Source organism: Bombina bombina, chromosome 6, assembly GCF_027579735.1.
Source record: "Bombina bombina isolate aBomBom1 chromosome 6, aBomBom1.pri, whole genome shotgun sequence".
NCBI lineage: Eukaryota > Metazoa > Chordata > Amphibia > Anura > Bombinatoridae > Bombina > Bombina bombina.
The window spans coordinates 925,207,578-925,222,976 of record NC_069504.1 but is presented as its reverse complement, the minus strand read 5'-3'; the positions used below and the strand labels follow the sequence as shown (position 1 = coordinate 925,222,976).

Here is a 15,399-nt window from a genome sequence, read left to right as displayed (position 1 = left end):
AACATTTGGTTCACTTAGCTAGATTTAGCCAAAATAAAATCTGGTCTATTGAAAACAACTAATAAGGTCTTATACCTGCCCGTGTAATGGATGTCTTATGGTGGGCTAACTTACAATAGATCATTATAACCTTTCCTTACATGTCTTCTGAAAATTTATAGCAGGATTATGTAGCTGCTTTTCTCTTATTTCTCTTACTAGAGGTCAGCTTTCAATAGTTTCCTATAATCTCTATTGGATACCCATCTAAGTGGACAGCTTCCTCCCCCTATGCTGTTTCACTTCTACATACTGGACATTATATATTCAACATAGCCCACACCCTCTAAAGTAAATAAGAGACCTAAGAATTACTTTGCTGTTTTACCCAGGGGAGCTCCGCCCCTCCTCCCCTTTTCCTCTATTTCGAGCAGCTTTGGCCCGCTGAATTTTACCCCCCCCTCACATACTATGGCCCAATACTGGCCAAAACAAATGCTAATTCTCCACATCCTGATATTATTTGACTTCATAGAGTAAAAATCCCCCCCCCTAGTTTACGTGGGGAACATGCGCTACACAATAATATAAACTGAAGTTCCATCTTATTTGGTCCAGACACTTTTCTTGCAATTTATTGAGGCATATGGGATTTACTTCTCTACATGTTCACCCCACATTATAGATTTCGTTACCCTCATGCAAAAGGTAAAACTCGAGACACTACTCTATATCCGATGGCTGTAGCCCCTATTTCTTCCTAATTAAATATTTGTCATTACTACCTATACATGTTATTTCATGAGACCATAGAAATGTTATGCGAAGACGCAATTTTTAGTTGATTTGATCATCTTTATGTGATAACAATGTATATCTTGCCCTGCTGCAATTCTTGTGTATGGATAAACTTTGTATGTCACTCTTTTTCTCACAACTTCAATAAAAATCGTTTAAAAAAAAACATTAAAAAATCTGCATGCTCTATCTGAATCATGAAAGAAAAAATTTGAGTTTCATATCCCTTTAATTAACCATTGCTCACATGGTGCTTTAGGCTGTAATGCCCAATCTAACACATCTCCAATTAATTACTTCATAGTAAATTATTCAACCGAGATTTTGAAAAACATATAAGGCTAGATTACAAGTGGACCTAGAGCGCTAACTGCCCTAGCGGTAAGCCTTTTGCACCCTTCGGGTTGCACTGGCATTACGAGTTGAAAGTAAAAAGTTATTGTTCCAGTGCTAACCCGACGAGCCCAAAAAGCCGAACTTATGCCATCGCGCACGCATTAAACTATTTCCCCATAAAAGTAAATGGAGAAAAAAAACTAACACCCTACTCTCACAAACCTGATCGCCATAAGCCCCTACTCTAATAACCCCTTAACCGCCAATAGCCCACCACAAAGTCCACACACACTAACCTTATAAAAAATAACAAAGAATTTACCAAAAGTAAAGAAAGAATTATGCCTATTGTAAAACCCCAAACTAAAAATAAAAAACACCCCCAAAAAAATAACCTATTCTAAAACTAAACTACAAATAGCCTTTTGTAGGATATTGCCCTAAAGTGATCAAGCTCTTTTTCGTAAAATAAATACTACAACCCTCTAACATTAACCCCCCAAAACAAAAAACTATTGAAAAAAAAAAAAAAGAATCTAAAAAGTACCTTGAATAGGGCATTTGGATAGGCATTGTCCCTAAAGCCCAATATAGTACTCACCAAAGATCATGATGGCGGCGTTCCTTCTTCATCCCACTTCTTATCTTCAGACAGAGCATGTGATTTTAAATAAATTGACTTTTATTATCAAATTTGCTTCATTCTCTTGGTATACTTAGTTGAAAAGCATACCTAGGTAGGCTTAGGAGCAGCAGTGCACTACTGGCTGCTAGCTGGTGGCTGTACATATATGCCTCTTGTCATTGGTTGACCACATATGTTCAACTATGTTTTTCAACAAAGGATACCAAAATAATAAAGCTAATTTTATAATAGAAGTAAATTGGAAAGTTGTTTAAAATAACTTTTTATGTCCCTTTATCGTTTTTGAATTATTTTGCACAGATATGCATATGAATGACCTTGTCTGGCTCATGAAAAGTTACTCTATTATAATCCATCAATACACAATTTGAGTTAAAGGGACAGTAAAAACCTTGATTGCAATACATTTTTGTTGTGCTGCTATATAATAACATATAAGCCAATTCTAAACATTTTTAAAATGAAAAAAAATCTTGTTTGCTGCAGTTGTTTTTCAATAACCACACCTCACCCACCATTTACCTTATTTTGAGGAGACAATCAGGGCTTTAGTCCACAGACAACATGGCTAGTTGTTAAGTATAAAGTGCATTGTTTTTTTTCCGATTTGTTTAAAGGGACATGAAACCCAAAATGTATATTTCATTATTTAGGTAGAATATACAATTTTAAACAACTTTCCAGTTTACTTCTATTATCAAATTTCCTTCATTCTCTTGGTATCATTTGTTGAAGGAGCAGCAATGCACTACAGGGTTAGCCTTGAGAATTCAGCAGGGTGCATTTCAAGTTTTGAGAATAAAAAATTCCACTATTTTTAGAGCTAATTTACACAAAAAGGGGGGAAATAAGTAATGAAAGTATATTGCAAAATTGATTCATTATGCAGAACTAAACATTTTATATACAAATTTCAAGGTGTGTAATGTCCCTTTAAATAGTATGAATCATGTCACTGCATAATCAAGATGTTGTCTTTCATGTAGACTTGATTTATTTTGATTTTGCAACTTTCCTTTTATCCACTGGATGGCAGTGCTAACCAAGATACAGACAGCTCTGTCATTCTCTCTGGTTACCTTTGGGATAGCATATATCTAACTGAAAACATGGCCTTTTATAAAGTTATATATTTATAAGTGATTATTTCTTTTTTTCCCCCAGCTATATGCAACTTTAAAAGCAGTGCAGTGCCACAAATTTCCCTTCAGATTGGAGATGTGGTCCATATTGTGGAGTCCTGTGAAGGTAAGGAATATTGCAGCCTCTGCATTTTTCTCAGTTTCTTCTTTAGATTGCCAATTTTCTTTTGAATTCCAATTAATCGAGATTGCAGAGCCAAGATGTTTGTAATTGGTAACAGCCACATCTGTTACATAAATGCTTTGCTGTATTAATGCATTTAATCTCACATGGCATGGAAAGCAATTTCTGGATATGATATCTCAACATTTAGTTACAGTTTTATATCCTCTGAGAAATACTGCTGTGTTATCAAGAAATATTAGAAAAGAACAATTGAGAAACAAACAGATTTTGAATTTGATTGTCATACTATGAAAATAAAATAAAAACAAAACATGATGTAAATGTGCCGCATAAACAACCTTAAAGTTTTACAAGATTAAAGGGACACTGAACCCAAATTTTTTCTTTCGTGATTCAGATAGAGCATGCAAATTTAGGCAACTTTCTAATTTACTCCTGTTATCAATTTTTCTTCGTTCTCTTGCTATCTTTATTTGAAAAAGAAGGCATCTAAATTTTTTTTTTTTTTTTTTTTTTTTGGTTCAGTACTCTGGACAGCACTTTATTGGTGGATGAATTTATCCACCAATCAGCAAGAACAACCCAGGTTGTTCACCAAAAATGGGCCGGCATCTAAACTTACATTCTTGCATTTCAAATAAAGATACCATGAGAATGAAGAAAATTTGATAATAGGAGAAAATGAGAAAGTTGCTTAAAATTTCATGCTCTGTCTGAATCACGAAAGAAAAAAATTGGGTTCACTGTTCCTTTAAAGGGACATAAACCCCAACATTTGATTCAGATAAAACATACAATTTTAAGCAACATTCTAATTTACTTTTATCATCATATTTTCTTTGTTTTCTTGTTATCTTTTTTTGAAAAGCAGGAATGTAATCTCAGGAGTGTGCACGTGTCTGCAGCACTATATGGCAGCGTTTTTGCAACCATGTTATACATTAGCAAGATCACTAGATGGCAGCACTATTTCATGTAGTGTAGTGCTTCAGGCATGTGCACACTATCTCTTCAACAAAGAATAAAATGAGAACGAATCAAATTTGATAATAGAAGTAAATTAGAAAGTTTTTAAAATTGTATTCTCTATCTGAGTCAAAAAAGAAAAAAAATTGTTTTTCATGTCCCTTTAATCAATGATTGTTAGACTTGTACAATAAGAAATAATTGCTGATTTTTACATTGTAAAGGAACACTGAAATTAAAGGTAGGTGAAACGCGTTGATACTGGAATATAAAATGCTTATATGTTGCAATCAATCTTTGCACTCTACTTTCATAATTTATTTTGCATCCTTTTCCTGTAATTTAATTGTGGGTTTTCTAATTCTAAGAAAGCACTGCACTATCTAACCGGCCACCACACAGGTTATAAGCTATTGCAAGCAAGGCAAGTTTTGTTAAGCCTTGTCTACTCCAGTAGCAAGTCTTAATTGGCTTCTCCAAATAAGTGGTGGGGGCAGATTGGCCACGGAACAACCTCTGTAACAAACAAGGTTTTAATATATTCAGAATGTATCACACTATCTAGCATGCTACTTTATTGTAAGAGATCAAAAAAGTAATTGCAAGTAATTTTTTTCCATTTAAAGAAAAGATATTAAAGGGATATGGAACCCAAACATTTTATTTTGTGATTCAGACAAAGCATTCCATTTAAAAAAAGTTTCCAATATATTTCTATTATCCAATGATATTCTGTTTCAAAGAGATCCTTAGGTAGTCATCTGGAGCACTACAATGCAGGACATAGTGCTTGCAAATGGATAACATTCTTGCAAAACTGCTGCCATATAATACTCCCGAAATGGGCCGGCTCCTATGTATATGTCTCTGCTTTTCAACAAAAGATACCAGATACCAAGAGAACAAATACAAATTGATAATTGAAGTAAATTAAAAAGCTTTTTAAAATCACATGCTGTCTCTGAATCATGAAAGAAAAATGTTTATGTCATATCCCTTTAAGATATGAAGCTTTACATATTTATAAGACATTTTCAGTCCAGGGTTTAGCATCAATGATTTTTTCTTTTTTTTCTGTCTTTATTTCAAACTCTCTCTAAAATGATCCATGTGCCATTCTTAGACATTCTTAATCTTTTATGGATGTTAGCATTCTGAATATTCAGCTGCCGTTCTAGTCGGTATTAATTTATTTTTCAACAAACAAATATTGAATATTCGTGGAACATGTACATTTATTTTCATTAAACGAATGTAAATATTCCTTTGCTACAAGTGAAAGTTCATCGGTAGTATTTTATACTTACTTATAGCTGCTGAAGAGCAATGCTAATCCCGACACTTCTTCACAGAGCCCTGGACCTCTCTAACCTCCTATTCGCGTATCCCTGAGCTCTGTAAAGAAGGGTCAGGATTAGCGCGGTTCCCAATCAAGCTATAGGTAAGTTTAGCGCTCAAATAGGAGGTTTAGCTTGCGCTTAGTGTGGCCCGTGGCTCTGTGAAGAAGTGTCAGGATTAGCGCAACTCTCCAGCTCGCTATAGGTAAGTATTTTTAACCCTTAGGGCAGTTTAAAGGAAACAAAGTTTGTCAGTATTTATTTGTTTTCTTTAAATTTCGTGGGGCATTAGTTCAGATATTCGAAACCAACTTCACATATCGCGGTCATGCTAAATTCTCTCCATAGACTTCTATGGGGCACGCTACAAAAAAAACCCCTATTAGTTATTGCTAGCGTGCTAACCTGACACTAGCTATCTGTTATCGCAACCCGTGCTATCATTAGCACACCACTTGTAATCTGGGCCTATGTTGGAGAAAAATGTGATTCACTTTCCTATTTTGCAAACACTTAATGTATCTTTTAGTTATAGAGCGCTGATTCTGCAGTAACTTGAAAAAAATATGGACCCTGTAAAATTGTGAATTTAGCAAAAGTAAGCAGAATAACAATTGATCCAATTATATCTGCTTAAAGGGACAGTCTACACCAGATTTTTTATTGTTTTAAAAGATTAATAATCCCTTTATTACCCATTGCCTAAATTTGCATAACCAACACTCGGCTAGATTACGAGTTTTGCGTTATGAGTGAAAAAGCCTCATAACGCTGCTTTTTCACTACCGCTGCTATTACGAGTCTTGTCAGAATAGCTGTACCACACACTTTTTTGGCTGTAACGCAACGTAACTACCGCACCTTTCAAAAAGTCCTTTTTCAATGGGGCTTCCATAGCGCCGGTATTACGAGTTTTGCCTGGGAGGCCAAAAAGTGAGCGGTACAGCCTAAAATGACAAGATTCATACCACCATCTAAAGTCAGTAGTTATGGGTTTTACGTTACAAAGCTGTAGCATAAAACTCATAACTAAAGTATTACAAAGTAAACTAACACCCATAAACTACCTATTAACCCGTAAACGCACTCCCGCATCACAAACACTAGTTAATATTATTAACCCCTAATCTGCCCCCCAACGTCACCGCCACCACTATATTAAAGTTATTAACCCCTAAACCTAACCCTAACACCCCTAACTTTAATATAATTAAAATAAATCTAAATAAAACTTGCTATCATTAACTAAATAATTCCTATTTAAAACTAAATACTTACCTATAAAATAAACCCTAAGCTAGCTACAATATAACTAATAGTTACATTGTTACAATCAGCCAATAGAATGCAAGCTCAATCCTATTGGCTGATTGGATCAGCCAATAGGATTTTTTACCCTTTAATTCCGATTGGCTGATAGAATTCTATTAGCCAATCGGAATTCAAGGGATGCCATCTTGGATGACATCATTTAAAGGAACGTTCAGTGTACGGCTGGGACCGTATGAAGAGGATGCTCCACGCTGGATGTCTTGAAGATGGAGCCGCTCCGCGTCGGAAGGATGAAGATAGAAGATGCCGTCTGGATGAAGACTTCTGCCCGCCTGGAAGATGACTTCTTGCCGCTTGGATGAAGACTTCTCCCGGCTTCATTGAGAACTTCTGCCCGCTTGGATGATGACTTCTCCTGGCTTGATGAGGATGGATGTCCGGTCTTCAAAAACTGTAAGTGGATCTTCAGGTGTTAGTATTAGTTTTTTTTAAGGGTTTATTGGGTGGGTCTTATTTTTAGATTAGGGGTTTGGGCAAAGAAAAAGAGCTAAATGCCCTTTTAAGGGCAATGCCCATCCAAATGCCCTTTTTTCAGGGCAATGGGGAGCTTAGGTTTTTTAGATACGATTTTATTTTGGGGGTTTGGCTGTGTGGGTGGTGGGTTTTACTGTTGGGGAGTTGTTTGTATTTTTTTTTTACAGGTAAAATAGCTGATTTCTTTGGGGCAATGCCCCGCAAAAGGCCCTTTTAAGGGATATTGGAAGTTTAGTTTAGGCTAGGGTTTTTTTATTTTTTTTTGGGGGGGGGCTTTTTTATTTTGATAGGGCTATTAGATTAGGTGTAATTAGTTTAAATATTTGATAATTTCTTTTTTAATTTTGTGTAATTTAGTGGGTTTTTTTTGTAGGTGTTAGTGTAACTCAGGTTAGGTTTTATTTTACAGGTAAATTTGTATTTATTTTAACTAGTTAGTAAATAGTTAATAACTATTTACTAACTAGTCTACCTAGTTAAAATAAATACAAACTTAGCTGTGAAATAAAAATAAAACCTAAGATAGCTACAATGTATTAGTTATATTGTAGCTAGCTTAGGGTTTATTTTATAGGTAAATATTTAGTTTTAAATAGGAATTAGTTAGGTAATGATAGTAAGTTTTATTTAGATTTATTTTAATTATATTAAAGTTAGGGTTAAGGTTAGACTTAGGGTTAGGTTTAGAGGTTAATATATTTAACTAGTGTTAGTGATGTGGGATGCCAGAGGTTTAGGGGTTAATAACTTTAGTATAGTGGCGGCGGCGACGTTGGGGCGACATATTAGGGGTTAATACATTTATGTAGGTTGCGGCGACATTGGGGGCGGAAGATTAGGGGTTAATAAGTGTAATGTAGGTGGCGGCGATGTCGGGGGCAGCAGATTAGGGGTTAATAAGTATAATGTAGGTGGCGGCGATGTCGGGGGCGGCAGATTAGGGGTGTTTAGACTCAGGGTTTATCTTAGGGTGTTAGATGTAAACATACCTTTTCTTTCCCCATAGGAATCAATGGGGCTGCGTTACAGAGCTTTACGCTCCTTTATTGCAGGTGTTAAGCTTTTTTTTAGCCGACTCTCCCCATTGATGTCTATGGGGAAATTGTGCATGAGCACGTAAAACCAGCTCAAAGCAGCGCTGGTATTTGTGTGCGGTATGGAGCTCAACGCTGCTATATTGCCTGCTAATGCCGGGTTTTTGCAAACCTGTAATAGCTGCGCTATTAAAGGTGAGTGGTGAAAATAAATTGCAAGTTATTACCGAGCCGCTCATAATCCAAAACTCGTAATCTGGCCGACTGTTATATTTTTACACTTTTAACCTCTGTGATTACCTTGTATCTAAGCCTCTGCAAACTGCCCCCTTATTTCAGTTCTTTTGACAGACTGGCATTTTAGCCTATCAGTGCTGACTCCTAGGTAACTTCACGTGCGGGAGCACAATGTTATCTATAAGACACACATGAACTAACACCCTCTAGTGGTGAAAAATTGTCAAAATGCCTTCATATAAGAGGCGGCCTTCAAGGTCTAAGAAATTAGCATATGAACATCCTAGGTTTAGCTTTCAACTAAAAATACCAAGAGAACAAAGCAAAATTGGTGATAAAAGAAAATTGGAAGTTTTTTTAAAATGACATGCCCTATCTGAATCATGAAAGTTTATTTTAGACTAGACTGTCCCTTTAAGCTATGAAATGTAATTAATAACCTGAAAGATTCCCTTTAATAATTTTATTGTATCCCAATAAATAGAAAATAAACTAACAATTAGTAGTTTGGTCAATATGGTTTAAATTAAAGTTCTTAAATGTTTCTCCTTAGAAACAGCAAAAAAATCAAGTCTGTCCATTTTACATTGGTTGCCAAACCAGCGATGTATCTATGAGGTAATGACATTTATATGTCTAGAAAATATCCACTGCTTTTAATGATATAGAAACTGGGGATTAAATTACAAGCATTGCACAGGTTTGCTATAAATCACTGCTGCCAATGTTAACATTACACAGCAGTCAGATTTCAATGCACACCATGCTTGTTTAGCCTACAATCTGTGTGATTCAACCCCTTCCAAGACTAACCTGCTTTCTGAGAGAGGATAATTAAAGGGACACTGAACCCAATTTTTTTCTTTCATGATTCAGATAGAGCATGACATTTTAAGCAACTTTCTAATTGACTCCTATTATCAAGTTTTCTTTGTTCTCTTGCTGTCTTTATTTTAAAAGCAGGAATGTAAATCTTAATGGCCAGCCCATTTTAGGTTCAGCACCATGGATAGCGCTTGCTTATTGGAGGCTTACATTTACCCACCAATAAGCAAGCATAACCCAGGTTCTCAACCAAAAATGGGCCGGCTCATATGCATCACATTCCTGGTTTTTAAATAAAGATAGCAAAAGAACGAAGAAAAATTGATAATAGGAGTAAATTAGAAAGTTGCTTAAAATTGCATGCTCCATCTGAATCATGAAAGAAAAAATTTGGGTTTAGTGTCACTTTAAGTATAATTGGGTACTTTCCCTGATCCCAAAGGGGTTAGGAAAACATTTACAAATTTAGGGGCCAACATAAAAAAATGAGTTTGTTTATTTAAAAAAAAAAAAAATAATAATTATATATATATATATATATATATATATATTTATGAATAAAAAGGTTGCTGGAGACATGCTTTTTTTTCTGTATTCTAATGTTTAAGCATACATATTGCATAAAGGTGTGTGTGTTTTGATTAATACATTTGGCTTAAAAACTACTGAACATCACAACGTAATTCAATTTTGATCCCCATGAGAAAAGGATGCACATTGCCAATATACAGTCTAGCATTAAACCATACATAAAAAGCAGGTATCGTATGACAAAAACAATCTAGAACATGACTTGATTCTTTGAAGTTTAAAGGATCATTTTATTAATCATGACATTGGGAAACTTTATTTAAAGGAGGATGGACATACGCACTCTTTATATATAGACGAGTTTGATATTAAAAATAAATAATACATGTTTAATTTACTGATAAGACTAAACTTATTAAAACAACAGCAAATACAACAAGGCAAGAAGTAAAAGAAAAGATGTAAAATACTCTCATTGGAGTGTTGCAACCTTGAGCAGGATCTCCACTCATGTAGCAATGTAGTATATGTAAACAAAATATAGCACAGTTAAACAAAAGAGCTTTTAAAGACTCCGACCATTGAAATGCGTTGTTAACTGAGCTATATTTTGGAGCTGTTTTGTATCTGCAATTAATTGTTAAAAGCTTCTCTGGGGAGTTGATTTTATTCCAAATAAACCATCAATTGACAGCTATCTCTTGTGAGAACATTTCTTTGTGTAATGTTTACACTGTTTGCTATTTTCCTTCTGAGGTACTTTTGGTTTGTGAGTCTCTTTCTCCTACTTATGAAGAAGTCACTGTAGCAACTTCCTAAGCTGATTGTGAAGATCTGTGGACAAGAGTGCACATTATGGTCTATCCATAAGCTTATAAAAAGGCTAGATTACGAGTTGTGTGTTAGAGTAAAAAAGCAGCGTTAACAGGTCCTAACGCTGCTTTTTCACGCCCGCTGCTATTACGAGTCTCGCAGGTTTAGGAACACCGCACACTTTTTTGTCCTTACCGCAAAACGACTTACGTAAACTTCGCAGGTATTACGCGTCTGTCCTGGGAGGCCAAAAAGTGAGCGGTACACCCTACCCCGTCAAGAGTCCTAACGCATTTTAAAGTCAGTAGTTATGAGTTTTACACTACAACGCCGTAACATAAAACTCATAACTAAAGTGCTAAAAAGTACACTAACACCCATAAACTACCTATTAACCCCTAAACCGAGGCCCTCCCGCATCTCAAACACTAAAATAAAATTTTTAACCCCTAATCTGCTGCTCCGGACATCGCCACAACTATAATAAACATATTAACCCCTAAACCGCCGCACTCCCGCCTCGCAAATATTAGTTACATATTATTAACCTCTAATCTGCCATCCCTAACATCGCCGCCACCTACCTACATTTATTAACCCCTAATCTGTCGCCCCCAACGTCGCCGCCACTATACTAAATGTATTAACCCCTAAACCTAAGTCTAACCCTAACACCCCCTAACTTAAATATAATTACAATAGATCTAAATAAAAATTAATATTCTTACCTAAATTATTCCTATTTAAAACTAAATACTTACCTGTAAAATAAACCCTAAGCTAGCTACAATATAACTAATAGTTAAATTGTAGCTAGCTTAGGGTTTATTTTTATTTTACAGGCAAAAATAAAAAAAAACCCTAGCCTAACCTAAACTATCAATAGCCCTTAAAAGGGCCTTTTGCGGGGCATTGCCCCAAAGTAATCAGCTCTTTTACCTGTAAAAAAAATACAAACAACCCCCACAACAGTAAAACCCACCACCCTCACAACCAACCCCCCAAATAAAATACTATCTTAAAAAACCTAAGCTCCCCATTGCCCTGAAAAGGGCATTTGGATGGGCATTGCCCTTAAAAGGGCAGTTTGCTCTTTTGTGGCCCATACCCTAATCTTAAAAAATAAAACCCACCCAATACACCCTTAAAAAAACCTAGCACTAACCCCCTGAAGATCGACTTACTGTTCTGAAGACCGGACATCCATCCTCAAGGAAGCAGCAGAAGTCTTCATCCAACCGGGCCAAAGTCCTCAACGAAGCCGGGAGAAGTCTTCATCCAAGCCAGGCGAAGTGGTCCTCCAGACGGGCAGAAGTCTTCATCCAGACGGCATCTTCTATCTTCATCCATCCGGCGCAAAGCAGCATCCTCTTCAAACGATGGCTTCTTACTGAATGACGGTTCCTTTAAGTGGCGTCATCCAATATGGCGTCCCTTAGATTCCAATTGGCTGATAGAATTCTATCAGCCAATCGGAATTAAGGTAGAAAAAATCCTATTGGCTGATGCAATCAGCCAATAGGATTGAGCTTGCATTCTATTGGCCGATTGGAACAGCCAATAGAATGCAAGCTCAATCCTATTGGCTGATAGCATCAGCCAATAGGATTTTTTCTACCTTAATTCCGATTGGCTGATAGAATTCTATCAGCCAATCGGAATCTAAGGGACGCCATCTTGGATGACGTCACTTAAAGTAACCGTCATTCAGTAAGAAGACTTCATTTGAAGAGGATGCTCCACGTCGGATGTCTTGAAGATGGACCCGCTCCGCGTTGGATGGATGAATATAGAAGATGCCATCTGGATGAAGACTTCTGCCATCTGGAGGACCACTTCGCCCGGCTTGGATGAAGACTTCTCCCGGCTTCGTTAAGGACTTCAGCCCGGTTGGATGAAGACTTCTGCCGCTTCCTTGAGGATGGATGTCCGGTCTTCAGAACAGTAAGTCGATATTCAGGGGGTTAGTGTTAGGTTTTTTTAAGGGTGTATTGGGTGGGTTTTATTTTTTAGATTAGGGTTTGAGCCGCAAAAGAGATAACTGCCCGTTTAAGGGCAATGACCATCCAAATGCCCTTTTCAGGGCAATGGGGAGCTTAGATTTTTTAGATAGTATTTTATTTGGGGGGTTTGTTGTGTGGGTGGTGGGTTTTACTGTTGGGGGGTTGTTTGTATTTTTTTACAGGTTAAAGAGCTGATTACTTTGGGGCAATGCCCCGCAAAAGACCCTTTTAAGGGCTATTGATAGTTTAGTTTAAGCTAGGGTTTTTTTTATTTTGGGGGGGCTTTTTTATTTTGATAGGGCTATTAGATTAGGTGTAATTAGTTTAAATATCTTGTAATTTGTTTATTATTTTCTGTAATTTAGTGTTTTTTTTGTAGTTTAGCTAATTTAATTTAATTCATTTAATTGTTGTTAATTTAGTTAATTTATTTAATTATAGTTTAGTGTTAGGTGTTATTGTAACTTAGGTTAGGTTTTATTTTACAGGTACTTTTGTATTTATTTTAGCTAGGTAGTTATTAAATAGTTAATAACTATTTAATAACTATTCTACATAGTTAAAATAAATACAAACTTGCCTGTAAAATAAAAATAAACCCTAAGATAGATACAATGTAACTATTAGTTATATTGTAGCTAGCTTAGGGTTTATTTTATAGGTAAGTATTTAGTTTTAGGAATTATTTAGGTAATGATAGTAATTTTTATTTAGATTTATTGTAATTATATTTAAGTTAGGGGGTGTTAGGGTTAGACTTAGGTTTAGGACTTAATATATTTAGTATAGTGGGGGCGACGTTGGGGGCGGCAGATTAGGGTTAATAAATGCAGGTAGGTGGCGGCGATGTTAGGGACAGCAGATTAGGGGTTATAAATATTTAACTAATGTTTGCGAGGCGGGAGTGCAGCGGTTTAGGGGTTAATATGTTTATTATAGTGGCGGTGACGTTGGGGGTGGCAGATTAGGGGTTAATAAGTTAGGTAGGTTGCAGCGACATTGGGGTCAACAGATTAGGGTTAATAAATATAATGTAGGTGTCGGCAATGTCGGGGGCAGCAGATTAGGGGTTCATAAGTATAATGTAGGTGGCGGCGGTGTCCGGAGCGGCAGATTAGGGGTTAATAAATATAACGCAGGTGTCGACGATGTTGGGGGCGGCAGTTTAGGGGTTAATAAGTGTAAGATTAGGGATGTTTAGACTCGGGGTTCATGTTAGGGTGTTAGGTGTAAACATAACTTTTATTTCCCCATAGGAATCAATGGGGCTGCGTTACTGAGCTTTACGCTGTTTTTTTTGCAGGTGTTAGACATTTTATCAGCCGGCTCTCCCCGTTGATTCCTATGGGGAAATCGTGCACGAGCACGTACAACCAGCTCACTGCTGACTTAAGCAGCACTGGTATTGAAGTGCGGTAAGGAGCACAATTTTGCTCTACGCTCACTTCTTGCCTATTAACGCCGGGTTTGTAAAAACCCGCAATACCAGCGATGGAGGTAAGTGAGCGGTGAGAAAAAACTGCTCGTCAGCACCGCATAGCTCATAACGCAAAACTCGTAATCTAGGTGTATATGAATAGTTGTATCAATACAGATTTATGCATCTTACATCGGTCACGTGTAATTTATATGTCATAACAAATTTTGCACAAAATATGCTCTGGTGCCCTCAATTCTGCAATATTAATTGTAGTTTTTTAAAAAAAAAAGTAGTTTAATTCATTCTAATTTTAAAAAAACATTCAATGGCTTTATTTTAAACAAGGCGATAAGCCTGCCCGGAGGACAGTCTATTAAAAAAAAAAAAAACTACAATCCCCAAAGCTAAAATTACACAAAAATAAAAAATGTAAAATTAGAGAAAAAAATAAACAAAGGAATCCAAAATAAAAAATGTAAACCTAAACTAATACCCTTATAAAAATCCCCCCAAAAATAAAAACACCCCCTAATCTAATACTCAACTACCAATAGCCCTTGAAAGGACTTTTGTAGGGCATTGCCCTAAGTTAAACAGCTCTTTTACCTAAACAAATTTCCAATTACCCCCTAACAGTAAACCCCCCACCCACTAAACCCCCCAAAATAAAAAAACCTAACGCTAAAAAAACCCCTAAACTACCCATTGCCCCTAAAGGGGCATTTGTATGGGCATTGCCCTTAAAAAGACATTCAGCCCTTTTACTGCCCGTTGAGGATGGGTTCGCAAATGGCGACGGCGACGGACACGTTACAAATGCGATTATAGTATAGAAGTTTAAAACCAGGGTGTCCAATCTTTCTTAAAGGAGCAAGCAAATTTAATTTGTTTTAGTAATCATTCCTGGTCTAGAACTAATATTAAATAAAGGTATTACTAGGCATCATCCTACAATGGAAGTTATAAATGTAGAATGATATGTTTTTGTTTTATTAAATAGAATTTAAAAAAAAATTACTGGTTGAAAACAGCTGCCATTGATTTAGCTGTATCTGTTCTACTGAGATGAAACTCTGTGGGCACTAGAATCACTTGTGCTCAGTCCACACTACTTAATAGATTGACCCCAGAGCATACAATAATAACACATTTCCATTTTGCTTTTATTTTCTAATTTGCTTCATTCTCCTGGTATTCTTTTTTTTAAGAGATACCTAGGTATGTGTCTAGAGCTCTACATGGCTGGAAAAGTTTGGGTTTCATGTCTCTTTAACTGTGTGCTAAAATTATTCCAGTGGAATTATGCAAATGTGCAAAGCCGCTTTAGTGCAAAACTTCCACTCAGGTATTTGAGTTTTTTTGTTTATTTGTTCGCTTTCCATGTTAGTATAAATTGTAC

At 36.2% G+C, this 15,399-nt stretch overlaps 1 protein-coding gene across 1 annotated transcript in view; it reads left to right on the top strand.

Annotated features, from left to right (window-relative positions):
- DOCK2 (dedicator of cytokinesis 2) overlaps nucleotides 1–15,399 on the top strand; it is a 1,640,323-nt gene that overhangs the window by 63,766 nt on the left and 1,561,158 nt on the right. Inside the window, 1 exon segment of the mRNA XM_053718563.1 lies at nucleotides 2,924–3,007. Within this exon segment, the coding sequence (XP_053574538.1) occupies nucleotides 2,924–3,007 (84 nt within the window).